The 26907-nt window shown below is 49.1% G+C and overlaps 9 protein-coding genes across 9 annotated transcripts; 4 read left to right on the top strand and 5 right to left on the bottom strand.

Annotated features, from left to right (window-relative positions):
• Positions 1 to 5114: 5114 nt before the first annotated feature.
• H6S33_008455 (uncharacterized protein) lies at positions 5115 to 6402 on the bottom strand (the record flags this gene model as incomplete). Its single annotated transcript, XM_044839804.1, has 3 exons — positions 5115 to 5222; positions 5372 to 5897; positions 6071 to 6402. The coding sequence occupies 3 exons, from the start codon at positions 6400 to 6402 to the stop codon at positions 5115 to 5117; spliced, it is 966 nt and encodes a 321-aa protein (XP_044688000.1).
• A 170-nt stretch (positions 6403 to 6572) lies between these two features.
• Positions 6573 to 7116, top strand: H6S33_008454 (uncharacterized protein; the record flags this gene model as incomplete). The annotated part of the gene is made up of 4 exons (XM_044839803.1): positions 6573 to 6593; positions 6741 to 6848; positions 6939 to 7001; positions 7057 to 7116. 4 exons carry the CDS (start codon positions 6573 to 6575, stop codon positions 7114 to 7116), a joined length of 252 nt encoding a protein of 83 aa, XP_044687999.1.
• Positions 7117 to 7706: 590 nt separating this feature from the next.
• Positions 7707 to 8627, bottom strand: H6S33_008453 (uncharacterized protein; the record flags this gene model as incomplete). The annotated part of the gene is made up of 2 exons (XM_044839802.1): positions 7707 to 8242; positions 8327 to 8627. The coding sequence occupies 2 exons, from the start codon at positions 8625 to 8627 to the stop codon at positions 7707 to 7709; spliced, it is 837 nt and encodes a 278-aa protein (XP_044687998.1).
• Positions 8628 to 10026: 1399 nt separating this feature from the next.
• Positions 10027 to 12796, top strand: H6S33_008452 (uncharacterized protein; the record flags this gene model as incomplete). The annotated part of the gene is made up of 6 exons (XM_044839801.1): positions 10027 to 10050; positions 10127 to 10176; positions 10262 to 10304; positions 10398 to 10892; positions 10949 to 11588; positions 11757 to 12796. The coding sequence occupies 6 exons, from the start codon at positions 10027 to 10029 to the stop codon at positions 12794 to 12796; spliced, it is 2292 nt and encodes a 763-aa protein (XP_044687997.1).
• Positions 12797 to 14331: 1535 nt separating this feature from the next.
• H6S33_008451 (uncharacterized protein) lies at positions 14332 to 16436 on the bottom strand (the record flags this gene model as incomplete). Its single annotated transcript, XM_044839800.1, has 10 exons — positions 14332 to 14519; positions 14605 to 14655; positions 14738 to 14812; positions 14884 to 15018; positions 15080 to 15166; positions 15230 to 15610; positions 15667 to 15763; positions 15842 to 15885; positions 15945 to 16189; positions 16255 to 16436. 10 exons carry the CDS (start codon positions 16434 to 16436, stop codon positions 14332 to 14334), a joined length of 1485 nt encoding a protein of 494 aa, XP_044687996.1.
• Positions 16437 to 16995: 559 nt separating this feature from the next.
• H6S33_008450 (uncharacterized protein) lies at positions 16996 to 17391 on the bottom strand (the record flags this gene model as incomplete). Its single annotated transcript, XM_044839799.1, has 1 exon — positions 16996 to 17391. One exon carries the CDS (start codon positions 17389 to 17391, stop codon positions 16996 to 16998), a length of 396 nt encoding a protein of 131 aa, XP_044687995.1.
• Positions 17392 to 18145: 754 nt separating this feature from the next.
• Positions 18146 to 18727, bottom strand: H6S33_008449 (uncharacterized protein; the record flags this gene model as incomplete). Its single annotated transcript, XM_044839798.1, has 2 exons — positions 18146 to 18642; positions 18697 to 18727. The coding sequence occupies 2 exons, from the start codon at positions 18725 to 18727 to the stop codon at positions 18146 to 18148; spliced, it is 528 nt and encodes a 175-aa protein (XP_044687994.1).
• A 1446-nt stretch (positions 18728 to 20173) lies between these two features.
• Positions 20174 to 21916, top strand: H6S33_008448 (uncharacterized protein; the record flags this gene model as incomplete). The annotated part of the gene is made up of 5 exons (XM_044839796.1): positions 20174 to 20442; positions 20511 to 20909; positions 20976 to 21049; positions 21099 to 21511; positions 21575 to 21916. The coding sequence occupies 5 exons, from the start codon at positions 20174 to 20176 to the stop codon at positions 21914 to 21916; spliced, it is 1497 nt and encodes a 498-aa protein (XP_044687993.1).
• A 1840-nt stretch (positions 21917 to 23756) lies between these two features.
• Positions 23757 to 26018, top strand: H6S33_008447 (uncharacterized protein; the record flags this gene model as incomplete). The annotated part of the gene is made up of 2 exons (XM_044839795.1): positions 23757 to 24960; positions 25006 to 26018. 2 exons carry the CDS (start codon positions 23757 to 23759, stop codon positions 26016 to 26018), a joined length of 2217 nt encoding a protein of 738 aa, XP_044687992.1.
• Between the last annotated feature and the right edge of the window lie 889 nt (positions 26019 to 26907).

Here is a 26907-nt window from a genome sequence, read left to right as displayed (position 1 = left end):
TGTAAAGATGATTTGTTCTTGAAATTTCCGCTATACTGCGAACAAACCTCCACTGATGTAACTATATAGGTCTAGGCATAGCATAACAAATCTCCAAGGGTTTCAGATCTCGTGTTGCTATCTATCTAATCAATTGCGTTACTTCTATGAGCTCTTGCTTCTAATAGGCATAGGCTGAAAGAATGATTCTGATCCTGAATCGTGCGTTTCTGTAGGACCCACAACATCCAGAGAATCCCGGAGATTTGCGAATAACTTGATCTTTTCCTTTTTCTTAATATATATCTCAGATACTAAGTTAGAAGTATGACGACCGAGGGAATTTCAGTAATTCACTCAATAGATGGACCCCTGGGATCTCCCTTTTCGTGAAGCTTTGTTGGATTAATGTATAGAGAGAGAAATGTGCTAGAGAGGGCGCTTCCATTGAGATTTCTTTCCTAGCCATTGGCAACGGTAGACAGATCTAACGGGTTTTACCAACTATAACATCATTGGGCTCCCATACGCGCATGCATGATCACGGACCCAATCTCAAGGTACAAGCTGTGTCTCATAAGTGTCTAGCTGTAATAGACGTACCCCACTAGCTACATTACCAGCTCCAACTACCGCTTACGACTACGTATTGCCTCAGTAGCATGATCCGAGATATGCCCTTTCTTCCAACTCTTATCGTAGCCATACGTAAGTGCGAAATTGCTTTCTTTCTTGCTCAAGCGGCAAGCCTTGTAATGTAAAGTGTAAATATTGGCACTCGTAAATCATTGATAGGTGCTAATGTAATCAAAGATTATTTTCTTTTTCTGATTTTTGGAGCCCAGGACAGACATTAGAAGCGGTAGTCAAAGCCTAGGCAGGCCTTGTGAAATCAAGAACCAATTCTGGCGGGAGTTTTATGCGCTGTTGTGTCATATGTATTATATGACTTGGCATAGTATCTATTGACTTTTCGCGCGCGCACACCTATCACTTAATGAGATGCATAAGCAATAGGATGCAATGTCGAGATCGAGAAAGCTGGAGCTGAAAGTAGATTTGTGGCTTAACTAGAACATCTCTAGTATCAATGCATCTGTGCAATCAGAAATCTCCAGATCTCTAGCTGTAATGTGCACGTTTAGACAAGCTCCACAGTTTTACCGCCCATATGGAAAGTTTTGGGGTACCACAGTAGCGACCAAACGAAAAAAAGCAAGTAAGAGACTAGCTAGCTAGATGGCCTTAGGAAGAAAGGAGAAGTGTCATGCCTGGTTCTCGAAATTCTTAATTCCACGTAAGGTATCTCAATAGTCATCCCAAACACTAAAACCTCTAATCGGGAAGTTGCAAGCATCTTATATTCAAAATACCCCGGAAGACTTCCCCGTAGGCCATCGGGCTGTATCGTGCTCGGATCCAATAAACGGCGAAGATCTTCGGTAGTTACCATAGTTTCTTAATGGAAAAGGCCCAGTTACCATCTATCAGGGAGAAAGATACCGAAGAGCGTGGGATGAGGGCTTTTTACTACGAGTAAATTTTTTACTATCACTGTAGCTGTCACGTTCATTCAAACTATTTGTCCCCCTTCATCTCGATCTCCAGGCAAACGGGGCTTTGTGCTCCAAAGTCGACAATATGAATGCTCTTTGACTACTGGTATGCGATTGCTTGGACCATTACTTGATCAGTATATTCATTCTATCCATACACATACGGTGTATTGTGTCATGATCAAATCTAACCCTAGTCGTCGAGGTATTTGACACTGTGCTTTTAGAATTGTGACTCTGCTAGCAGGTCCGTTTTCCCACGATTTGAAGGATTTGAAGGGGATCTCCATGTGGTGTGTATAATATTAGTATATATTAGATGGTCTGAGTGTATTAAGCGGTATTTGAGCTCATTACCTCTGTACTGGTATTTGGGTGCGTCAAAAAACCATCCATGGTGTGCGAGTTTGTCACTTGTTGGCATCTCCGTGATGTAGTGCATTCTGCTTCCACAGGCCATTTGGGCGAGAATAACTTTCTTGCTTTATCTTTGATACTGATTAGAACTGAGTCAATAAATCTTGACAACGACGAATTGATGGTATGAGTCAATTGCAAGGAAGGTTAAGTTTGATCCTTTGGTGTCGGGGTGCTTCTTGGCATCAAAACGGTATACTTGCACGATTGCCCGAAATCACCATGTGTAATGTAGCCACGTAGATGGTCTACCCCACCGCTGGCATAGGGGAGTCACAGAACACCAAAAATCACACCCCCACCGTTTCTGTGTGTGTTCTCACCTAACCTTGTGGGAGTAGGAGTCTTCGTCAACTAGCGAGTGATAGTCTGTGATCGGGCTTGTCTAGCTCGCATGGTGAGGATGCCGGATTCGCACGGTTAGCCAACTTCGATAGACGCTGGGCCCGAGAGGAAAGGAGAAGAAGAAGAGAACAGCAAAGTCCTCACGATTACCGCTTCATATTTTGTCGACTTGCCTACACGTCTAAAGTTACCCGGTACCGGTGTTTTTCTCGGGGTCGACTCATCATATCATTGAAATATGCTGGCAAGATGCCGTTCGATCAAACAACAGTGACAAAGGTACGTGCCCACACAGCGCTCGTTAATTCAGAATAATGCCTCCATCTGGTAGCATACGGACTCACGACGACTCGGGGTTTCAACAGCAACCTACGAGCTCTCAACTCGCTGACTATTGACACTGGCCACAAAGTTATACGTTAGCTAGCTACTTAGCTATAGGACGACGCCAAAATTTTACGATTGACGCTGCGCTGTCCACCCTCAGATTTCACCCAGAAACGCGGATTAAGAAGTACAGCTGTCCTCCACCTTTAGGGCCCTCTCGTGGTCTATGTAGCCAAACGGGGTAAGTATTGCAACTCCACAATGCATACAATCCGGACCCCTTACCCGCCACGACCACCAATTTTAAGTCTGTTTACAAGCCTACAAGTACCATAACCACCAGATACCATAGCCTTCGTCCATTTTACTCGATCTAAACCGCACACAGAACTAGTGATGGGTACGAGACAAGTTGTCTCGAGACTTTTGGTAAAAGACGAGACCTGAGGGCTGACAAGACAAGACAAGACAAGACCGGCCTATATGCACTCTCGAGACAAGTCTCGAGACTTTTTTGATTTTTTTTTTACCCACTTGAATGTATTCTCCAGCCCTGATTCCAAAAGATCTGGACCCTTGATTTGTATTGATCAATATGACTATAGAGCTTTCGTAGCCCGAGGCCACATAACGATAAGTCTCGAGACTTTGACGAGACTAGACCATTGTCTCGAGACTTTCGAGACTCAATTTGAATAATACAAGACGAGACGAGACTTTCCTAAGTTTCGTCTCGTCCTGTCTCATGCCCATCACTACACAGAACGCCCTGGACACCACTCCTAGTACTGTGGCCCATGAGAAGAGCTAGTTCGAGCTTTGTGCTCGAGGTTTTGCTCGTTAGGGGGAAGCCTCACCACTCTAAATGGTAAGTCGGGCTCGTTCAAGCCTCTTACTTCGATAGATGAGCTTAGACCCGAGTTAGCCTAGAGCTGCTATGTTCCATGCCATAAGGTGAGATATGAGTGATAGAAAGAGCGAGTATCTATACGTATCCCATCATGCTTACGCAACTGAGAACCACACGTTAAAAAAAAGTATCATTATGAGATATAGCTATATTGCACTCCTCCTGTATTATTTTGATTCAATTTATCTTCTTAAGATTTTTTCTCCTGGTTGTGTTGCCAAGGATTTGGTGCCCGGATGACCCGAATCCGCTTACAGTCGATGGGATAGACGGTTCACTAAACCTCGCTGTTTCTTACAGCTAGAACGAGTCGAGCCCAACCTTAGTTACCCCCGGTAGGCCATTTATATGGCTATTTTACCTATATTCCGTTTTCCTGTCGAGCGAGCTCTCTGTGTACCGAACCCAGAATTCGATTTACATACGTCCCTTAGTTGCGGATTCGGCATCCGATTCCGTATGGTGAGGGGCGCAAGACTCGGCCCCAAAGCTCAGCACGTAGGGGCTTACTCGTCAGGGGAACGGAGTATAAGTATACGTATATTATGCTCACATTTTACCCCGTTTTCTAGGAACGTGTTGTGCATTCCCGATGATTGACTCAAAAACTCGAGCAGTATCTCGAGCGCCCACCTCAAGCTTTTCAAAGCCTCGCCCTCCAAGATCCAAGTCGGCTTGAGCTCATGTCCCGACCCGACCCGAGATGGCTCATAGCCCACGCCACAAGCCCGGTCCCGGCCCGCCCCCCAACTCCTGCCGTGATAGACAACCCGCCCGCTCCTGCACAGAAGCCCAAGCGTACATAGCAGACGGACTGTTCTTACATGAGAACAGTATGCTCTGGCGCGTGGGTAGGGAGCAAAGCGCGGATATCGCTATAACCATAGCCGTGGTGCACGTGGAGGTAGGTTGGATCGCGGTTACCCAGCTGACTTGGAGTGGGCGAGTGATATACTATGATGCACGCTCCCCAGCTTACCCGCTAACTCGCAACGTACGTCCTCGCAGCCTCCAGGCTTCTAGATGTCGGGCGCGACACGCGATGGAACTGGAGGCGTGTTTGAACTCGTGGTGGAAAAGGAGGATATTGAAGATAGCTGGGAAAGCCGGTTCTCGACGCCGCCTAAGGCTCCTTCATAGCTAGACACTGGTTAGGTAGTTGATAACCCCGCCAGCACCGCCCGCAGCCACTCCCAGATATCATGTGCACTTATTATCGAAACCATAGGAGGTGTTTCGTTTTGTTTATGAGAACAATGTATCCAGCCTATCAGCCAGAGCCAAATAGACACCTATGCACCGCAAGCATAAATCATAAAAATTACTCGTTGATACCAATTCATCTCCTCATCACATATCACGATATACATCTAGAGTACATACACAAAAAAAAAAAAGATGACCTAAAAAGGCAGAAAGATAAACATCGCAAAACCCCCCGCCATCAGATATAACAAAAGAAGCCCATCCATAAAAAAACAAGGAATGTAAAAAGGAAAATAAAAAAACATAAAATCCTCTATACATGAAGAAACCACTCTCTCCTAGTGCTAGACACAAAACCCACGAAGTATATATATTCATGCAGTTGAATTCCATGCGTTCTGCAATCCAATGACTGCCGCGACGCTCCCCAGAGCGCCCACCGCCGACGGACCAATCATCCCATTCTGGACGGACCAATGCAGCTACATCGTCACAAAAAAATAAATCGTCAGCCATATGTCGCACCATACCCGTTCCCGCTCAAGCCAAAAAAAAAAAAAAAAAAAAAAGGTCTCGGCCTCCCAATAAAATGGAATAAAAATAAAAATAAAAATAAAGGACTGCAACATACCGTCAACGGCGCATACGCCAAATTACTAATAATGTTCTTCTTCCACTCGTCCTCCTCCTCCTTCTTCTCACCCCGCTGTAGCAGGCCCCTACTGATCTTGCCCATCCTCATCTCCCGCACCCTCTGCAACCTCCAGAACTCGAGCCCCACATGCGCCATCCAGAACCTACTGCTCCACATCCACAGCTTGCTCTGGCCCTGCTTGCTGATCCTCAGCACCTGGTGGGACGCCAGATACGCCACGTTCTCCAGGCCCTGGAAGCACGCATTGACCAGCACCTGCGCCGCGACGATCCGCCGGATCGTGAGGTCCCGCGGCGGGTGCTGGACGATGCTGTGGCCCCAGGCGTAGATGCCGAGCAGCCCCCAGAGACGGTTGAAGATGCGGATGTCGGAGATGAGGGACGTGAGGGAGCTGATGGACTTTACGAGCGGAGAGCCGCGCGGGAGGTTCGGTGACAGCATTTGCAGCGTGTAGGAGATCGTCATGAGCACTTTGTCAACGCCGCCGGGGGTGGACATCATCCTAAAGAACGCCGCGCGCGCAAGCACGCAACATGTCAGTTCGGTTCAGACCTCCTCCGAGAAACGCGGGGGGGGGGGGGGGAAGATGAGACGGAAAGAGGGCGCAGGTAAACAGCAAGAAGTATAGAGATATATATTAAGACATATATATATCTATATGGTATATATACTCACTTGTTCATCCTTAGTAGGAAGTGGTGCAAACGCGACATCGCACCCGGGAGGTGTTTCCTCAGCTGCCGGATTGCCTCGTCGATGTTGATACCGCCCATGTCCTTCCCGCCGCCGGGCATCCCGCCGCCCAGGCCGGCGAACGGGCCAAGGTCATTATAATTATTATTGGGCGACATTGTTCCGGGGGTGTTGATGTATTGGTTGTTATTGTGGGTGTTTGCGCAGTGCTGGGTGAAGTAGGTGTTGGTTTGTTTATCGTGGTCCGGATCACATAGCGCGAGGAGATAGAGGAGAGCTGGGGAGTCTTGGGGTGACGGTGGTGGTGTCTTCATTCCTTCCTTCCGCGCTCTCTCGCACACGCACTCGCTCTCAACTCGACTACCCGCCGGACTACTGGCTTACGGTTACGGTAATCACGGATATCACTCAGTGACAGGTCATCGCGGTATGGTGCTAGGGATAGCTTTTTTCTTCTTCTCTGCTGCTGCGCTGCGCTGCACGAATGGGATGCGAGTATGTGAATGTGAGTAGCCAGACAGGCCCGGACCGAGGTTGAGGTGATGCACGTGAATTGGATTGGGGAAAGGTGAAAAGAGGAACGGATGGTCAGGGGTCGGTGCGGTGCGGCGCGGCGCGGCGCGGCGGTGGTTACTTACTTACATATAGGTAGAGCACTTCTAGTTACTGCCCACGGGGATCTCCGGTAGAATGGACCTGGGAACGCTTGAGGGGGGGCCGGGGCGGAGAGAATCAAGTATTGCGCTCTACTCTACTCCAGGTATGTGCTCTAGGTAAGGCACTGCAAGTGACTGAGATTGATTAATATTGATTGATTGATTACTCTACGAGGCTACGGGTACCTATCTAGTTGATCACTTCTGTCCTGGATGAAATGCATCTCATCGCTCGCATCGGTGGTTGTAGAGATTCGGTACCGGTACCTCACTACATAGGTACTACTGACCATCACGTTTGACTTGGCTCAGGGGGGAAAGGACATGGCATACAGCAAGAAGACTGGGCACGCTCTTGTGAGTAGAACATAAACACACTTGAGGAGAAACGAACCCCACAAGTTTTTAATTTTTATATAATTAAGCTTGTGAGATACACAAGTTAAACGGATACTTGGTGTCGCAAGATTCTAAAGCAAATTGGTATCATGACTGCAAATTAAGCGCGCAGGCAGTAAGCAAAGGATGGGACGATTCATAGGTCAACCAGTGCCTCCAATCATATTCTGGGTAGCCTTTATAATTTTGTAGTTTCTTATATTTGTGTTGGGCCGTCAATATTATTTCGTTAGCGAATATTCCCGGGTACTGCTGCCGTGGGGGCTGGAAATGATATTTAGGACGACAAAACAACACAGTGCACTAGTAGAGTAACAGTTTTCAATAAAGATTTTAATTGGATAAAAAATGAATAGTAATATTCGCCGACAGTGGCCGCTACTACCGAACGCTAGCTAAATAGAAAAAGGAAGATAAAGAAAGAAAAAAATAATACAAAGAAATAAGAAGATAGAAAATAAGAGGTAAATAGAAAAAAATCATTGGTATGACCATCGAACTCCGTTCCCCAAAGTTTACAAAACACAACCTAAATACACATTTTTATACTCTTAACATGCCATCTATCGCACAGTAGTACCATTCTCCTGCGGCCCCATCCTCACACTTCTATCTCTCGAAGACTTACTCTTCGAGCTCTTATGCCTCTCGCCGCCATGCCTCTCCCCCCCATGTCTAGAGCTCTTATGCCTCTCACCACCGCCCTCCCTCCTCTCCCCTCTCGCCGCCTCCAAATCATCCTCCCTCCTCGCCGCCCCACCAAACCACCCGCCCCGCAACCCGGAACTCTGGTACACCGGCGGCGGCTGCGCCAGCGGCTGCTGATCCTCCAGCCGGTCGTAATTGGCGCCCAGGCTCGGATCCTGCTGCGGCGGGAGTCCTTGTGCGGCGATATTCGCAGCGCCGCGCTGGCGCAGGTAGTCTTCGAGGACGATGGCATTGCGGGTGTTGGCCTTGAAGGCGATGTCCATCAGGTCGCCCAGGAAGGGGATCAGCCCGATGACGAAGTCGATGATGACGTTGAAGACCATCTGCAGCGTGACGGAGGTGGGGAGGTTGGCCTCGGAGGCGGTGCGGATCACCATCATTGCTAGGAGCACTGTTGGTGGTTTTCTGTTAGAGATTGTTTCACGGAAAAGTATGTAGCTCTATAATGGGGAGTGGTGGTGGTGGTTGGACTTACGATCTGCAACATCACCAATGCCCGGGACGATAGCAATGAGAGAGCTCCATCCCATCTTCATCCCGCAGAACTCCCCGAACGCCATGTCGAGGCGGTAGGCGCGGCGCTTGACCTTGACGAGGGTGCGCTCATCTTCGGGGGAGAGGCCCGGCGGGAGGGCGCGGCGGACCTTCTTGGTGCGGGAGGTGGAGAGGCGCGCGGCGGGCACCGTCTCGAAGTATGGGTCGGTGCGGCCCTGGTTGTTTGAGGCGTTCTCGTGCAGGATCTTGTTGAAGACGACTTTTGCGATGAGGCCGGCCATGTCGTTTGGTGGTTATTTATGGAGCGGTGGGGGGATTTAGACTTTTATGGGGGAGATGTCTAAGTTTTATATTATGAGATGTATGGGAGATGAGGTGGTCTGAGCTGGTTGTATGTAATTTCCTTGTTTGTAGCTCGGTCTTGGTGGGGGAGCTTTCTTGGTGAGACAGAGCGGAGAGTGCAGTGGGTATCTTGCTTGTTCGCCTGGCAGCTAAGTACTTAGCTAGCCTAGCTTCTATGGTGGAGGAAAGATAGAATTGAGATAGAGAACAGGAGACTGAAGGACCGGACTGGCAGCAGGAGCCATTGAACATTTATATCAAACATCATCACGCCTCTACAAGGAAACCTCCGTAGCTCCAGCAAGGGGCTCATAGCCAGTAAAAAAACTTGGAAGAAACTGCTTTCACAGGTGACAATTATGCAGACCGGGTGCTTGATTGGATCGTTTTTTCCGATGGCGGGCGGTTGATGGTGTGGGAATGGCAAGTAGATAGAGAAAGAAAATCAAGCTCGAACAAGCTCCAACAAGACGTGCAGCACGGGCAGTGTGAGCGTGATTGAGCGACAGAACGAGTGCGCGGGTGTGAGTGCGCTGGCTGGCTGGCGAGTGATAGTCGATAGAGTGTTGAGCTCCACACATCCTGAACAGCGTTGGTTGGTTGCCACACGCACAACGTCATGGGGTGGCGGTGCTCAGCTTCATGAGCAGTGGCTCGGAGATGCCGTGGCTGTGGCTGTGCACCCAACAGTTCAACATTTGAGCTCTAAGGGCTATCAAACCGTTCGAGATCTACCTAGCTCGGCACATACATGAATCATCATCGCGAAAAGTAAACCCTAGAAAATATCGTAGAGGTGGAGAGAGACTTCAGAAAGCAACTGTGGCAGCAGAAGAAGAAGAAGAAGAGGAAGAGCTCATGCCACACACTCACACAGAAGGCGGCCAGGCTGGGCACAAATATGCATAAGGCCAAACTGCGTGTTACAGAAAAGCGGAAGAGGTCCCACCACATTGGCCTACCTTGCCTGCCTGAATCCCGCAGGCAGCTTTCCCCCACCACCTCATCATCATATCGCGATCCACCAAAAAAAAAAAAAAATTTCTCGCTTTCAACCTTCATCCTAACCTTCCACTCACCCCCTGGTTGTGTGTCCCCCCCCGTTGTCATATTCCCCCCACTGGCTCTGGTCTTTTCGATCTTTTCCTTCCTTGTTCGAGTAAAAACTACTACTACTACTACTACTACTACTACTACTTCTTCCTAGTTCTATTTTCCTTCATACCATCCACAACCCCCTTGGTTTTCAGTACCAAGTTTTTTCTTTCTTTATTGTCAAAGTTTTTTTCGTCTCTGTGGGAATCGCTTTGATCCCGAGGGAGAGCATCACCGAGTTGCATGGAGCCTTACACTTCTACTTATGTGCGTTTCTGTTGTGGAGAATGAATTGACACGGAGGAGATATAGAGGAGGAACATGAGGCTGATGCCTTTTTTAGATCCTTAGTCGCTCGACACTTCCAGAGACCCTCGATGACCTCTGTGTACGGTACGCAACAGAAAAAAATGCCCCCCCGTCATTGTTTGTGCTAGTTGTCATTTTCGGTCGCTGACGAGCGGTGCCAACAAAACAGATTCATTCTCAACATCCCGGAGGAGGAGTTGAACTCAATCGAGGTTTGTTTTCCAACCAGCAAGCTACATTTAACGCTTTCGTCCCGTAAAATGCGTAAAATACTGAATTGATCCCCTCCCCTCTCCCCCGTACAGCGACTATCCTTCCAGATCGAAGCCGCGCAATGGTACTACGAGGACTTCCTCCGGGACATCAACCCTGCCCTGCCAACGCTCAACCTCCGTAGCTTCATCTCAAAGATCTTTGCCGTGCTGCCCCTCCCCGTTATCGCCGGTCTCCCCGCTGGCGGTGCGGAAAGTGCATTCATCAACTTCATGTCCTACAAGACGCGGGTGCCTGTGCGAGGGGCCATCATCCTGAACCCGACAATGGATAAGCTTCTACTTGTGAAGGGCTACAAGAAGGGCGCGAGCTGGAGCTACCCAAGGGGCAAGATCAACAAGGATGAAGACGACATGGTCTGTGCAATCAGAGAGGTATTTGAAGAGACCGGGTTCGACTGTGAGGGCTTGGCGAAGGAGGAGGACTATGTAGAGATTGTGATGAGGGACCAGAATCTGAGGTTATATATCATACCTGGCGTTTCGGAGGACACGGTGTTCGAGTGCCAGACAAGAAAGGAGATCAGTGTGCGTATTGTGTGTGTGTGCTGGTGGGGTGGTGGGGTGCTGACAGCTGTTGGTAGGATATCAAATGGCATCGCCTTACCGATCTCCCCGCGTATTCCAAGAAGAAGAATGGGCCGCCGCAGAACGAGGTGCGGACTGGGAAATACTACATGGTGGCTCCGTTCCTCAAGGACTTGCGGAAATGGATCTCTACAAAGGGCAAGAAGTGGCTACAAGAGCAGCATCAGCAGAGCCTTGCGGCGGCAGCAAACAGGATAGCAGATGAGACTGAGGTTGAGGAGGAGGTTGCGTCTCCAATTCCAGATCCATCAGCTCAGCTACGGAATTCCATTGGTATTCCGCCGCCGCCGCAGAACGATGCAGCTACGGCCAATGGGTATTCAAGTACCGATGAAGCTTCAATGAGGCTCAAGAACATGTTTTTCGGATCCTCGAGTAATCAGGAGGGGCAACAAGTACACCAAGTACAACAAATACAACCCCAACAGGTACAAGCGCAACATGTGCAACCAGCAGCAGTTCATGGGGACCAGTCCGCGAGGTTGATGAACATGCTGGGCGCTGGGCCTTCTCCGAACCAGCAGTCGGGTGTCTCTCTGAATGTAGAGCAACTGGAGCCGAACCCGCGAGCGTTGCTTTCAATGCTCAAAAATGGATCTGGCGAACCCGTAACTCCGCGCGTCCCTCCCCAAGGAAGTGGCCAGCGGTTGGCATCTCCTCAGCGTGCAACACCAGCCGTCCAGAACTACGTTAATTCGCCGCAATCGCAGAAATCGGCGCCTATAAAGCAGGCACCAAGCTCTACTAACAGTGGTATTATCGGGTCAAATACTGGGTGGCCTGAGTTCCCACGAAACGTGCCAGATTCGACTACTCAACTACCTTCATCGCCACCGCCAATGTCTAATTATCCATCCGCTCGGTATAATCAGAATTATCAGAATCAGCCAAACTATCAGAATCAACCAGGATATCAGGGCCAATCAGGCTTTCAAAATCAACCAAACTATCAAAATCATCAAAACTATCAAAATCATCAGAATCATCAAAATCATCAGAATCATCAAAATCATCAGAGCCATCAGAACCAACATCATGGTCGTGTAAACTACGCACTGCCGCCGCAGCCGCAGCCATATGCATTCTCACCTGTAAACCAGAACGGGTATAGGCCGCCCATGGTGCCTACACCTGCAGTAGAGACAACCATTCCTCTACCCTCGATCCCGGGAGAACAAGCAGGTACCCTACTGTCTATTCTAACAGGAGCGACACCAGCACCGCAACAACCTGCACAGGCCCCGCCTCCACTAGCACCACGGGCTGCTGCATCCCCGAAGGTAGAATTTAGGGCCCCGCCTGCCGCTCCCTACGAACAGCCAGTCGCGAAGCCGCAGGCAGCTCCTAGGACCCCAAGGGTAACACACACCGCGCAGCAAGCTGCTCTTTTGGCCACCCTCCGTGGTGACAGCCCTCGCGCCGCTAGCGTCGCCTCGGGGCAGGCTTTTGCCCCCCCGCCACAAGTTATACACGCACCGACATCCCGCTCATCGACCGTGGGACCGCAGGCTCAGTACCGCGCATCTCCGGGTGTTGCAAGGCAAACATCTCAGTACGCTCCACCACCGAACAACATTGATCGCAGGGACAGCATCAGTAGCCAGCAGCAAACCCTCCTCGCCATGTTCACCGGCGGCGTCCCGCCGGCTCCAGAGCCAGTGCTTCCCAACCCCGAGCAGGCCTATTCCAACCCCAACCCTGCTAGCGGCGGGAGGAGCCGCAGCGCCAGCAGAGGCCGCGCCGCCAGAAAGGAAAAGAGCGAGCCGCTAAAGAGCCCGCTTGGCACGGAGAGACAAGGGTTGTTGGCATATCTTGAGGGCGTGGCCAAGATGGGCGGGCAGTAAGTGCAAGTACCTTGTTCAAAAAGAGTTATCTCTTCCTTTCCTTTATTTCCTTTCCCTATTTGATCTCATCTGTTTCTGATTTCCTCTTCTTTTTGGGAATGGGTTTTTTGTGTTTTTTTCCTTTTTTTTCTTTTTTGTGAATCCTACCTTGTCTGGAGTTATGGTTTCATCTTGGGACCGGAGCAACGACACGTCTTTTTTTGGCGCGTGGTTTGGGTACGGGGATGGGCGGGGGGATGCGGGGATTCTGTTAGTTTATGTAGGGCGAGGACGCAAGATATTAACCTTCTAGTCTCTTCTCTTTCATTTCTTTTTGACATCTCGGGCTTGTGTTATATTTCTCCACGATACTGAGAGTGTTCGATTTTTGTCCCCTTTTTTTTCTTTCTTTTTCTTTGTATGCTGCTGCTTGGCGAGTATATCAGCCATAGGTACAGTAGATAACGGGGAGGATAATCTCCTGCATGCTTGGGGGGTTTCCCCCTTTTCCCTCTCCTTTTCTATCCCCACAATACTGGACATTGAGGGACTTTGTTAGTGTGTTTTTTTAAAAACCTTTCCTTACCGCGTCGCGGGAATATCTGTTGTGTTATTATATGTAGTTAGTTACTTTGTTTCCCCCTCCCGAGTCTGTGGTGGTGATGGAGGGGGGGGATGAGGTGTTTGTCGACGGAATAAATATAAAAAATAAAGTCAGGGGCGCAGGGAGATTTGCGGGTCTTGCTGCGGGCTGCCTGGTGGTTGCGTGTGCATCTTGAGTCTTTTCACGTTGTGAATGATGTGCGTGTGCGTCATAGTGTATCACTCGTAGCCAGTGCAAGGGTGTTCGTACGAGCTGCGAGGCCAAAACGTCCTGCGCTGTCCAACAACAACCACCCCCAGTGGCGGGTCCGGTATATGATGTTACCGGACATCCACCCCAGGGCCCAGCTGGACCTGCCCTCGTCGCCGCCGCCGCCGCCACCTTGACCTTGCTATATATAGCCTTCGCACCCGCGCGCGTCATACTCCGCGGGGAATGTGGCGTGGATGGATGACGGAAGAGTGTGTCGACCGCCACTGTCTGGATGGATTGTGTGGTGTGGTGGTGGTGGTCGTTTGTGTTCTTTGTTCTGTTGGGGGTCGGATCGGAGTTTGCGGTCTTGGGGTTTACTGGGGGGCTGCGCCGGTGGGGAGGTTGTGTACACGTAGTTAGTTAGCTAGACCCTCGCCCCGAGTGGTGGAGAGTATGGTCGAGTCTATCCCTTCACGCTGTCAACTAGTGGAGAGCTTCTAGATTGGTTCGTTGATTTGTATGATACAGGAAAGCGGGGAGAGAGGGAGAGAACCGCTGGGAAAATCCAATTAATCTATCAACTAGACCAACAACCACAGATACTCCAACAGCACCCAACCCAAGACTCCACATCTCCTTCTGAAACAGCAATAAAAATATCTCCAATTAAACTACGGAACGATACATTATCACAACCACCAGCGACCGAGTGACACCCCATGACGCACCCCCCCTCCTTGACAACATTCCAGCTATCTATCTACAAAAACCACCTAAACTCGACCGCGTCGGGCCCCTTCGCCAACACCTTTGTGGGCACGTCCCTTGCGTCGATGCGCACGCCCTGCTCCCGATCCCGCCGCCGGTTGTCGCAGATCATGAAGGTGCCCAGTCCGGCTGAGAGCACGACGCCTGCGGCGCCGAAGCAGGCGGTTGTCACGAGGGCCGCTGTACGTACGTGTGGTTAGTTAGCTGCGCTGCGGTGCGGGGGGGAAAGGAGTGGAGGGGAAGGGGGAGTGGAAGGGGGGCTTACGGATGTAGTCGGGGGCGTCTTGGGCGCGGAAGATATTAGAGCTGACGATTCCTAGTGGGGCGTTAGGTTAGTGATAGAGGGAGAGAGGAATCAGGGGGGTGGGGGGTGGGGGGTGGGGGGTGGGCGGTTATACCCATCATGTTTGCGACTGGAACTCCGACGGAGGTGAGGACTACTCTGCGGCCTTCGTGGGCGATGTTGTTGTTATCTGTAGTATACGGGGGGTTCTTTTTAGCCTCGAGATATGTGGGGTTTTGTTCGTGGTGGCACGTCACTTACACCAGGTAGATAGCAGTACGCTGGGCGCTGAGGTGCCCCAGCACATCATGAATGTGGCAAAGTAGGCAATCTGTTTCTCGGAGAGAACGTCGATGCTGGAGTATACGATGAAGCCGATGAGCGGGAACGAAAAGCCTACCAGGAACGGGCGGTGTTAGCTGTTGTCAATGATCGTATCACCACCTAAAATACTCACCTAGAGCAATGAACGGAAACCTCAGCCGTGTAAAGTCCGATGTGAAAGCTAGGATAAGCAACATGACCGCACCAGTTACATTCGGAGCTAATAGCCATCAATCAGCACGTCTCTCCCCACGCATTTCAAGAGAAGTGGGGGAACCCATACCAACAGTAAACAGGTTCGTCTTGATAACATTGTACCCCAGCCTTCCCACAATCTGCGGCAGGAACAGTGACACGCTCTGCAGCGGCACTCCCAAACACACCTCGATGGCCAGCCACGCCCACGCAACCGGCAGCTTAAACACCTTCAGCGACTCCTTCAGATTGAACTTTTCGTCGACGATCGAGGAGCTGTCGACCTGGATGCGGTGGAATGCGAGCTCCTTCTCGGCGTCGCTGAGGAAGCGGGCTTTGGCGGCGCTCATGGGGAGGTACCACCAGGCGAAGAAGCTGAAGAGGACGGTGCAGGAGCCTTCGATGAGGAAGAGGAAGCGCCATGAGGGGATGGAGTGGTCGATTTGGAAAACGCCGAATGCTAGGAGACCTGGTGGGTGTGTTAGGGAGGCTCTGGTTTGGGGATTGCATAAATTAACTACTAACCACTGAAAGCATTTGCAATGTTGCTAGCAGCATAGAATATTGCTAGACGGCGGGCGAGTTCGCCACGTCTGTAGAAGGTCGTGAGGTAGTATATGACCTGTTGTAAGAGAAGTTAGCTCCGTCTTTCATTCATTAATGTTACTATGTACTACTATTACATACTGCACTGACTTACCAAAGGGAAAAATGCACTTTCAGCCATTCCCAAAAACCACCTGACTGTAAGGACGGTTAGTCCGTATTATGCTACTAACAGCTCTAAAAGTGGATGTACTTACCTGCCATCATGCCTCCGAAGTTCTTAACACAGGCTCCAAGCAGTGTCATACTCCCAAACCCAAACATCATCAAAGGGAGCACCCTAGAAGGCCCATACTTCTTTCCCAACATCCCCAGGGGCGGCGCAAATAAGACGTATGGCACATAGAACACAGAAAGGATTATATTGTACTGATTTCCCTTAAAGCCAAGGTCTTTCTCAAATCCGTTAGTTTTTGCATTCCCAAGGTTCCCTTTATCGAGCCTGTGTGCAAGCACAATTAGTTTGGTTATTTCATAAACATCTTTAATATTAGTATAGCAACATACGCATTAAAGAGATACATGACCGCCAGAACAGGCATCAGTCTGTAGTCGAACCGCCTGCATAGTGCTCTTTCAGCAGCGATATCGATTACTCGGGCTGTAAGTTCCGTCGAGCCATCTTTCGCTGACGAGATAGATTCAGGGTGCTTTTCCACGTCCGGGTGTTCTGGCTTGATGTCCGTCATATATCGAAAGCTCAATAGCTCTTACTGGGACTTTTTCTTTCGAATGTATATAAGTACAGCGTCTAAGTAGACTCAAAAAAAGTACTCGTATTAAGGTGTTTTGTTGTCACTTATAGAGCTAGGAGCGTGGCAGACCATATATCACCGGGCGAATAAATAAATACTTAAATCCTCAAAGCCAAAAGAAAAAGGCTACATTGGCCAGCTCTAAAACGGTCTCCGAAACCCATGGGTCCGCAAATTGATAGGTTATCAGTTGCGCGCGGGCAACAGAGTGTAGCAGGCAACAAGGAGTTGTCGCCCGCATGCGGTAATGATAGTCCACATTCCAGGAAGGTTTCTCGGGGTCGCTGATACGACTGCATGCGCGTAGGATAAGATGGCGGGCGGGAAGGGCTTGCTTTGGGAATACGTAAACGTTTAAAAGCATAGATAAACCTATCGCATGCCCAGGAGCCAGGGTTTGGCCGAAGGGGTGCGGAGGTACCGCAGTAATCTGGGATTTCATATATCTACCAAGATCGATGTGCGGCGTGCCGGACCGTAGATGCAGATCGGTTTATAAACAGCTCGAGGAGTAGCTGTTTCGTTTGTAGATGTTCTCTAAGCGGTATGTAGATGTGCTAAGTGATGCAAATAGGCTACTGCTTGGCATGATGTTTGTGTGTCCTGCCTGGGTGGCCTGCTCTGTGTGCGCGTCGAGGGGAGGTTTCGTTTCGTCGGGCGGGTGCTGCTGATCACCAGGGCTCACTCGTGATTGGATGTGCGCTAGCCCCAAGGGTGAGCGGAGCGGCGGGGGCTGGTCGGGTGTGCTACCACTGCCAAGAGCTACCGCATCAGATCGAGTCGGTCCCCATAGATTAGATTCGAGATTGGGCCTGCTCTGCTCCGAGTGTCGGGACTTTCCATTGAAGAACGTATGCTTGGCCTTCTTGATTGTAACCCAGAATGTCATCCGCAATTGCAATCGTGTAGAGTACCTGCCGAAATTGATACTGCGCGGGGGTGTTCGGGATGATGTCCGCGATCTTGTAGATAACTCATGTCTACAAAGCACCACTTGTTAGTGGGGGTTCACGCTTGAGTTTCGGAGGGTAGCCGGGTCGATGTTCAAGTTACAGTGACCATTGGAGTGCAGACAACCCAATGCAACGTTATCAGGACCGATATCTAAGAAATATATGACGATGTTCATGATATGAATATATATCAACACCGACCACATGGATAAGTTCAAGTACTCTCACCCACACGAAATGTCATCCCGAAGATGGCACTGATGGACCTTCTTTCGGGAGACGAATACACGAGTACTTGGTACGGGCCCCTTTGATCTCGGGCAGAGCCGTGGGGCCCTGGTACGCATCAACCACAAGCGATCACTCGCTATATGGGATGGACAAGCCCGGTTCCTAGCCTTAGGCAAGCGGGGTACCTTATTTCCTCGCGCCATCATGAGGTAATAAGACAGCTTCAGAAAGAAGAGCATTGCCTCTACGAGAGCTGTGACTGATTTCTACAGCGTGCTTATCTATTGCTCAAAGCCAATGGCTCGCAGAAGGAAACATACGAAAACTAAAAGAGGTTTCTACTTAATCACTTCTACTTAATCTCACAAACGCCAGCGCAAGCCAGGATACCACGCTGCGAGGATTATATACCTTCGAAGCCTATGACAATTGGACACAACATATTACTACCCCGATCCCTCATTCCTGATCGAACGATAGCTTGACTGCTCGTTTCTTAGGTTTGCTGCCCGCCTTTGTTGCCTTGCCCTTCTTACCCTTCACCTCCTCCTTCTCCTCTTTCTCAGCCGGCTCATCCTCATCATCGCCACCGATCTTAGTCGCCTTCCGTTTCTTCCCCTTAACGCCTATCTCAGTGACGTTCTCCTTCAGCACCCTCCCCGCCTCCTCCTCCCCCTTCACCTTCCCCGCAGCCTCCTTACTCTCCTCCCCATCAGGAACAACGCTCTCCTCCGCAGCAGCAGCTCCCTCCTCTCCCTCCGCCTGCGCCCCTTTCCTGGCCGTGAGGGCATCAAACTCCTCCCTCGACACCTCCGACCCCTCCATCACATACGCCGGCGCATCCTCCTCGTCGTCCACGGCCGTCTTCTTATTGCGCGGCGCGATATAGCGGTCCGGCCCACCGCCGCCGGCGTGCTGCTGCCGCAGGCGCCGCAGGAAGGCGGGCTCTTCCATTTCTGCGCGCGGTTAGCCCGGGGCCCGCGGACGGCATGGCGGGATATGTGGATTACCATATTGGAGGTTTTTGGACTTGTGCGACATGGTGAGGGTTTGGTGTTGTGGTGGGAGCGCGTGGCAGGGGAGACGTGACGGTGACGAGGTGGATGGCTTGGCGGGTTATGCTTAAGTTTGGGTTTGGGAGGGATCCATGTGCTCGACTGGAAGGGATTGAAACACCCGGGTAAATTATTGGTAGGTTTGCAAATCTCATCGGGGTAAGATGATGTCCTATTGCCCTCTGGATTGGAGGATGGGTTTGGAAGAGTATAATACTCTAAAATCGGCGTCGTCGATCTGCCAAAATGAACCCTTTGGCGTATTTAAGCTCATGAGAAATAGCAACAGGAATAACCCCCTACTAGCAGCTTGAGCACAGCAACACCAGAAATGGATTGGATCGAGCCTAACCAAGATCTACAAAATAAAGGTCTCGTTATGCACATATTTAGGATTTACCTCTCGATGCCTACTAACAGCATAACTTGGGTTGTAATAGAAAGGATTCGAGTCAAGTTCGTATGATCTGGTAATCTAGTAAATGGGATTTCAAATATTGTTATATGGAAACCTTTGAGGCTATGGTCGATCCCTCATTCTCCCTGTTGAAGTAGATAGAGTTGGTATTATAAGATTAGTAGATGTAAATGCCTTGAACCTGCATGAAAACTGCCCCAAATTGACAGCTATATATGTTGCACCTACACTTATGAGAAGAGTAGGCACATGTAGACTGATGTAGTACTGGAGTTAAAGTTAAACAGACAGCATTGACAGGGGGCGTAGGCACCCTTTCAACCACCTTCGGAGGGCCCTAGCGAGTGATAATCCGTGCAACTCGTATTTAATGATTGTTTAGGCTGTTTTAGGAAATCCAAAAATTATTTTTCAGAGCATCTAGGGTCAACTTGGAGTTGGGCGAGGCTTAGTAAAAGCTTTTGCACGTGGGGGTTGATATTTTGCTCTACAGTGGTACATGCGGCTAACCCGATTAATCACACGGTGGGATTTTGCTCGACAAGCAGGCCAGATTCTCCCTTTCCCCTAAGTCCCACACCGGCGGCCCCCCCAGTTTTTTGGCTCCAACAGCCACTTCTCGCGACGAAGTCTGCTGCTGTCTGCAATCAATCATCTTTAGAATCCTCCAATCCTCTTACCAGAGCTGGGTCGCCGGCATCTTCATCATCCATACAACATCGATTGTAATAGGTGTGTTCTCTACTTGCTTCCACTTATCGTTTATTCCTTTGCCGGGGCTAGTACTTGCGCCATCGCAGAGCACGTACTGAGATTTTTTAGGAGTACGCACTGGCTCTGACAGCAGCCATTCTCTCGGACCGTCCTTGCCATTCTCTTTTTCTATCCTTCATCTATCTCATCGCTCAAGCGTTATATATTACTCGATAAGCTTCTTTTCGAAGGAATTATCGTAACCGAACCCCTTCCCTATCAACCTTGCAATAACCCCCTCCATCCTTCACTCCCGACTGTATGGGGTTGGTAACCCAACTTTACCAACGATTCCCCTCAAAGACAAATATGCCGTCGCTTGAGGACTTTTCAAAGAACCGACTGTCGCCGCGGTTAGCTTTCCTGCGGCGACGAGTCAAGTTATCTAAAGGGAACAGCATTACGATACCATTAGGAGTAATCCTACTCTTCCCTGTAACAGTTGTCCTTCTCATACTCGTGCTATTCATTCGACATCCCGATTCCCCGGCAAGAATACTCATCCCATCTGGATCTCCTCCGTCGATAAGGTAGGGATTTCACCCCCGGTCTGAAATGGCCGATAGATGTATGATAGGGGTATCTGACCAGTATACAGGAAAATCTCTGAAGAATTCGATAAGCCCTTTGTTACAGGATGCTTGGAACCCGAGACGAACACCCCGCGGGCAAACGCGGCATTCGTTGTGCTGGCCCGGAACAAGGAGTTGGAGGGTGTTATTCAATCTCTCAAATCAATCGAACGTCACTTCAATCGATGGTACCACTATCCCTACGTCTTCCTCAACGACGGCGTCTTCAGCGAGGAGTTCAAGAACACTGTTCAGAATTACACCAGTGGTTCGGTTGAGTTTGGAAAGATTGACTCCAGCATGTGGGGATTCCCTGATTGGGTAGACCATGATGAGGCCGCAGAATCGATCGCAAAGCAAGGAGATGCGGCAATTATGTACGGTGGCATGGCCAGTTACCATCACATGTGTCGGTTTTACTCTGGGTATGGAACATTGTTATGAGTTCACGTCGGCCAGGGACCTATTTCTAACTAGAATTGGGTGGTTAGGTTTTTCTACAAGCACGAGTTGCTGGCGAAGTACGAATGGTACTGGCGCTTGGAGCCCGAGATCAAATACTTCTGTGATATCACTTAGTATGATTTCCTCCCCATAATGATGCATTTCTACAGATACTAATGAATTCAGCGACCCGTTTTTGCACATGGCAAGGAACAACAAGACATACGGTTTCACAATTGCGGTCAAGGAACTAAAGGAAACAGTGCCTAACCTTTTCCGCTATGCGTCCGCATATAAAAGAACCAACAACATCACATCCAAGGGACTGTGGGAGATGTTCCTTGAGAAACCGGAACCACCCAAGGAAAAGAAATTGGACAAGCTTCCTGAAGAGGTGTTGAAGCTTGACCCTAACAGTGGAAAGCTCCCAGATGTAGATCCAGATGCGATGGAGACGGAAAAGTATAACATGTGTCATTTCTGGAGTAACTTTGAAATCGCTCGTTTGGACTTTTTCCGAAGCAAACCCTACGAGGATTTCTTCCAAATGATGGATAAAAGTGGTGGTTTCTGGACAGAACGGGTTAGTGTTTCCCACCAATATACCTGCAGTTCTGTTAGATTTGATTACTGATTATTACTGTAGTGGGGAGATGCCCCAATTCATTCTCTTGCCGCTGGTGCCCTCCTTGGTCCCGCAGATGTTCACTATTTCCGTGACTTTGGTTACCGACACACCACGATTCAGCACTGTCCGGCCAATGCTCCCGCCCGACAGCTTCCTAGACCAAAGTTCATTGAGAAGACAACTACCGATCCAAAGAAGGCAAAAGAAGAGGACGACTACTGGCAACATTGGGATGCCGAGAAGGAGAATGGAGTGGGGTGCAGGTGTAGATGCGATACTGATATTCTGGATATTGAAGGCAAGCCAGGAAGTTGTCTTTCTGAGTGGGTAGATGTGGCAGGCGGTTGGACATCGGCATGATGTAAGAGACGAATAAATGATGGGTGGATATCGATTACTACTTCTCTCGGAGTCTGTGTATTGCTCTCCATGTTAACTCTTTTCACTTTTTTCACTTTTTTATTTTCTTTTTGGTTTTACAGTACCTTTTTTTGTTACCCCCTTTTCTGTCTTGCCAATTGCATCTACCGCGTTATAATTCCGCTTCTTTGTGGTCGGGGCTGCAAGAATTGGCATCATAAATTCGTTTTATATTTCAACGGTGGATAGGTTAGTTTGCATTGTTTTATCTAGTCTTGACGCTGGTGTCGGGTGCCATTTTTGTGGGTCTTGAGGTTGAAGATGTAAACCGGGCTTTTCTCCTGTTATATCTTATTCTTTTATTATTATTCTTCCTGTGTTGTTTTTCATGTTTTAAACTTGCTAGCGGGCATGGGGTAACATTCCGTGGCATTATTTCATGTCTCATGCGGCTCTCTGGGGAAGGTTACGGTATCGGATAGGGCGGTCAACAAAAAAAAGAGGATTAGCCATGAGCAGGCTTATAGAAGCAGGAATCAAGGAAGTTTGCCGACTCCAAAAAAATGAATTGGATACTTGTCGATAGAGATGATTTATGATTTCTTCTTTTATGTATGGTAGTAATTAGGCGGGGCACAATTTTGGCAAAAAGAAGGAGAGAAGTGGGCGGAATGACTCGCTTTATCTATGACTGGGTAACAGTAACAGTGTCTCAGATATTATTATAACTTTGACGAGAGTCTGCAAGCTTAAGAGCTGCCCGTACAACAACTGCATGTGTTTGAATCCAGGAACTTTGATGTTTCTATATCCAACACGAACTGGTACCTGCCGGTCGACTCCCGCCCCATGCCTCTGTGTCATGGATAGCCACCGGCTATAGTCGAACGAGATGGTCAATCGAGATATCGCAGTAAACGTGTGCCATCCTCAGCGAGAGTAACCCTTATCCTGGACTGCGATAACACACGGCCTAGCTGCATAGAGTTAGGCGTGATGCAGCTTGCAGCTCACCTGGTGTAATTTACCCCTCCAAGGCTCCATAACAACCATTGCTGAGCTCATACGCACCTTTTAGAAGAAAGGACCACTTCTCCCCACTCTGTGCTTCTTCTTCTCCTCCTCATCTTCTCACGGTATTCGCTGTCTTTTGTGCACTCAGACTCTTCCATTCTGCCTGGGCCCGACAGCTTGTTTCTATTGCCTTCGAAGAAGATCCCTATTGAGCTACTTTTATCTCTGAGACAGTTCCTAATACCTACTTTAGTTGTGTGCAATACAAACAAATAGACCTGCTTTGCCCCGCGTTTAACTGACAGTCTAACCTTGTTACATGCTACGGTTGGCCACCAGAAACTCTTGAATAGCTATTACTGTGCGGCGATTCCTTTCTCGCAATCCTGAGCTTTCGTTCTCAGATTTTCTCTTGTCTGACTCAACTCTGAACAACAAGGCAGTAACTTTTTGCCTCTCCGTGCCGAGGAGCCTCAAAGTCCCGACGTAATCAGAACCACATACAACACTGGAAAGAAACCCCTCCCTCTATCTCCCTCCCTCTTCCCTCGCAACCTCTAAGCTCCCCCCCGATTCACACCCTGGATTCTTCGTATTTACCTACTACGTTCACAAAGGTGTATTTCTCTGTCCTCTCGCTTCACGCTGCTCCACCCATAAACCGTTATCTTGTTCTTTTGTTACTGACCAAAAAACAAGGCTCTACAAACCAGCTGTGTCCCACGTCACTAGATATACAGCAACTTACCCCCCCAGATATATAACTCTATAAATATCCCTTGAAAGTTCCCATCTTTAAATTTTGGCTCTTTTGAAAAAAGAAAAAATGCCGACCTATTCAGAGGACGGCGATGGCATAATGGGGGAAAGTACCTATGAGATCCTCACAGACTCTACCCTCCTTACAGATGATGAAGATGATGCATCATCGGTTGCTTCTTTGGACGATAACAGTGAAGAAGAAGAAGACAGTGCATCTGCCGAAGATGCTGAGTCTCTCGCAGAGTTTCCTGTCGAGACACAACATAACGATCCCCATCCAGGAATCCCAGCATTCGGTGGGCTAGACGAGCAGCCCCTCGAATGTAGTGGAATGACCATGAAATCGGACGGATCAATCTCAGAGCAGATTACCTTTGAGGAACCGGAAGAGTTTGCCGGCGAACAAATCTCGGTCAGCCACAGTATCTGCAACTTCAACGAGGCTGAGACTAGCGAGATCAATACTCACATTCGGATCGAAGAACCTCCACCAACAAAGCTTTTTGCTACCGTCCGCCAGACTATGAGCAAGTCTCAGCTTATCATGAATGAACCATTCCGTGTTCTTTATATCGGATCCACAGTGGCCAAGGATGACATAATTACAAAGCTAGGTGGTGCCTTGGCTGTACCCATTACAGAATCGACAAGCTCTCTAAGCTCTTGGGAATCTGGATTAAAAGGTTCCCGTTTCAATGTCATTCCTGTTTCCTCTTTCGGAACTCGTAGCTGCTCACCTGAGGTCGAACTTGTCGAGTCCTTCGGCGTGGAGATGGCTGTAGACGTGTGTACCACTGCAAAGTCTTCCAAACGGGAGGGTCGTCCGGACACCATCTGCCTATGGTTGAACGGTAATCAGTCGGTGCAATCTACCTATGGCGAGGATGGTCCTGAGATCACAACTCCTGGATGGAAGCTCCCTCACCTTGCAGTCGTCTTCTCTTCGGATGACGATAATACACAAAGAAGAATGACCAGAGTCTATGCAAGGTCCTTCATGGCTAGGCATTCCGTCCCGACTCTTGTTATCTCACAGAATACGCTTTATCATAAGCCCACCGAGAATTTCGCCCTCGACACGCGAAGTGTGCATATGTGTCTCGAATCCCAATCGGAGTCGAAATATGGTAACTTGGTGCATAAACGTCTTCCTGTTGATCTGTCCACTTTCCTCAATCTCGATGTTCGCCAGTTGAACCGAAACTTGGCTTGTATCACTGGCATTTCTTCAAGCCAGGAAATCTCTCCAGCGCCAGTTGGCAGAACGCGTACGTCCTCCTCCGCTTTGTTCAACCCATTAATGCGAGATGTAGAAAAAACCCCTCACCGTCAAGACGGTAGCGCTACGGGCTCCTTGTACTGGATCCGTGAGCAGAAGCGTGATGATTTGTGGAAGCTGTTCCTTGTTGGTTGGGTGTTTGTATGTGGGCTTGCTGGTGCGACGTTCGCAATCGCATATATGAAGTTTTCGAAGTCATCCATGGAAGTGGAGGACGTCACAGAGACTGTGATCAAGGCTGTTACTGCGATCACGGCTTCCTCTACGGCAACCTTGGCCATCCCCACATCAATTTCGGCATTTACGTCTATTTATACCGCGATGCAGTCTGCCCCAAGTATTTCTACAGCATGCGGGCCAAAGATGGACATTTCGAGTCTTATTTATGACTCATCATTGCTCTCGTTGAACGAATCTGACCAATTCAGCATTCATGTCATCGGTGACAATCATATACTTGTACGTCCTCCGCAAAAGTACTTGCTTCTCAAGAAACCGCCAGCCCTTTTCGTCGAGGTTACCCGAGGCGGTGCGAAGATCGAAGCCGAGCTCTCGAAACCTTTCGATGGGGTTTATACCTTGAAGCTGGATGCCGAGGAGGCTTGGGGTCTAATGAACGTTTCGCTCTGGACGAAGCAAAAGCCTGTGATGAAGGAAACCCTCGAGGTTGACTTTGGGTCTCCATGGCTTAAGCTTTCGGGATGGAAGAAGGTTGCTGGGCAGAAGAAGACGGAGTTACAGACTCTCATTGAACAGGCAAAGACGGACGCAAACCGCATCGCAAGCGACTTCAGCCAAATCGCAGGGCAACAGGCATTGGAGGTCAAGGGCCTGGTGGTTGCAAAGGCTAGAGAGCTTACCAAAGGCGTTTCAAAGATTTACCGAGGCACACGGGAGATCAATGTCAAGCGTCTTTTCAACTCCGCGCCCCCTTCGGTCTATGTACAGACAGCCCAGCGCCAGGCAAAGAACGTTTGGGAAAAGAAGGTCGCAGATATGGCTGAGACCACAGCGGAAGCTAAGAAGCGCGGTTGGTTGCGGAGATGAGAAGTATATTGACACCAGACTTTTTTTTATTGATGCAGGACTTTTTTATTATTACGTTCCATTAGGGTGGCAGGTTTATCCGTCGTCTTTTCTTAGGTCATGTGTATTGTCTCTCTTTGTTTTCTTATGTCTCCGTTTTTTGCTTGGGTGTGGGGATCAACTGGAAAGGATTGGTTTGGTGTCAGGTTTTTTTATGTTGTCGTTTTGCTATTGTGTTTCTTTCTCTATTGGTATTTTCTTTCTCTACTCTTCATGATCATCTTCCTTGGATACGAATGCCTTCACTGTGTGTGTATCTGTATCTCAAAGCATGATATAGTAAAGGTGTATATGCACATTCACAGGTGAGTGATTTCGGTGCAGTCACTCGGATAGGATAAGCTAATTGGAATAGTTCGGGGGTTCCAAAACGGGGTGGATATGATTCTAATGTCTTGATTGATTCACTTATTTCGTTTATACTGCCAGGCGCTACGGAGAATTGGGGGAAAGATGATGACTTTGGAAATGGATCTTGCCCTCAGGGGGTGCATTGATGAAAAAAGAAAAAAAAAGGGACATAAATAAATAAAAGCCACAAATAGAAAGGTTTCAAACTCGTCAAATATTCCACTTTCCTATAATTGTGTCGGTGTTGTGGGTGTAACTTGTGGTGGATTGAACAAGGGTATGCTTTAACGAGTGACGCTCCATGATGTGGAACTGTCTACCTGGTGACTTTGAGGCGCGCTTCGTGGCACCTGGCACGTGACTTGCCAAGACCCGAAACCCGCCATAACAAATAACAACGCTCCTCTTTCCCCCACATCAATCAACCCGTTCACCTCGAGAACCAGCTAGACACGGCCTGACAGCTTGCACCGAGAACTGTGACTACACCTCCCGGAGC

The sequence above is a fragment of the Morchella sextelata genome, assembly GCF_020137385.1.
Source record: "Morchella sextelata strain SCLS chromosome Unknown scls_26, whole genome shotgun sequence".
NCBI lineage: Eukaryota > Fungi > Ascomycota > Pezizomycetes > Pezizales > Morchellaceae > Morchella > Morchella sextelata.
Note: the sequence above shows the minus strand (reverse complement) of the source record. Positions and strands in the feature narration are given on the sequence as shown.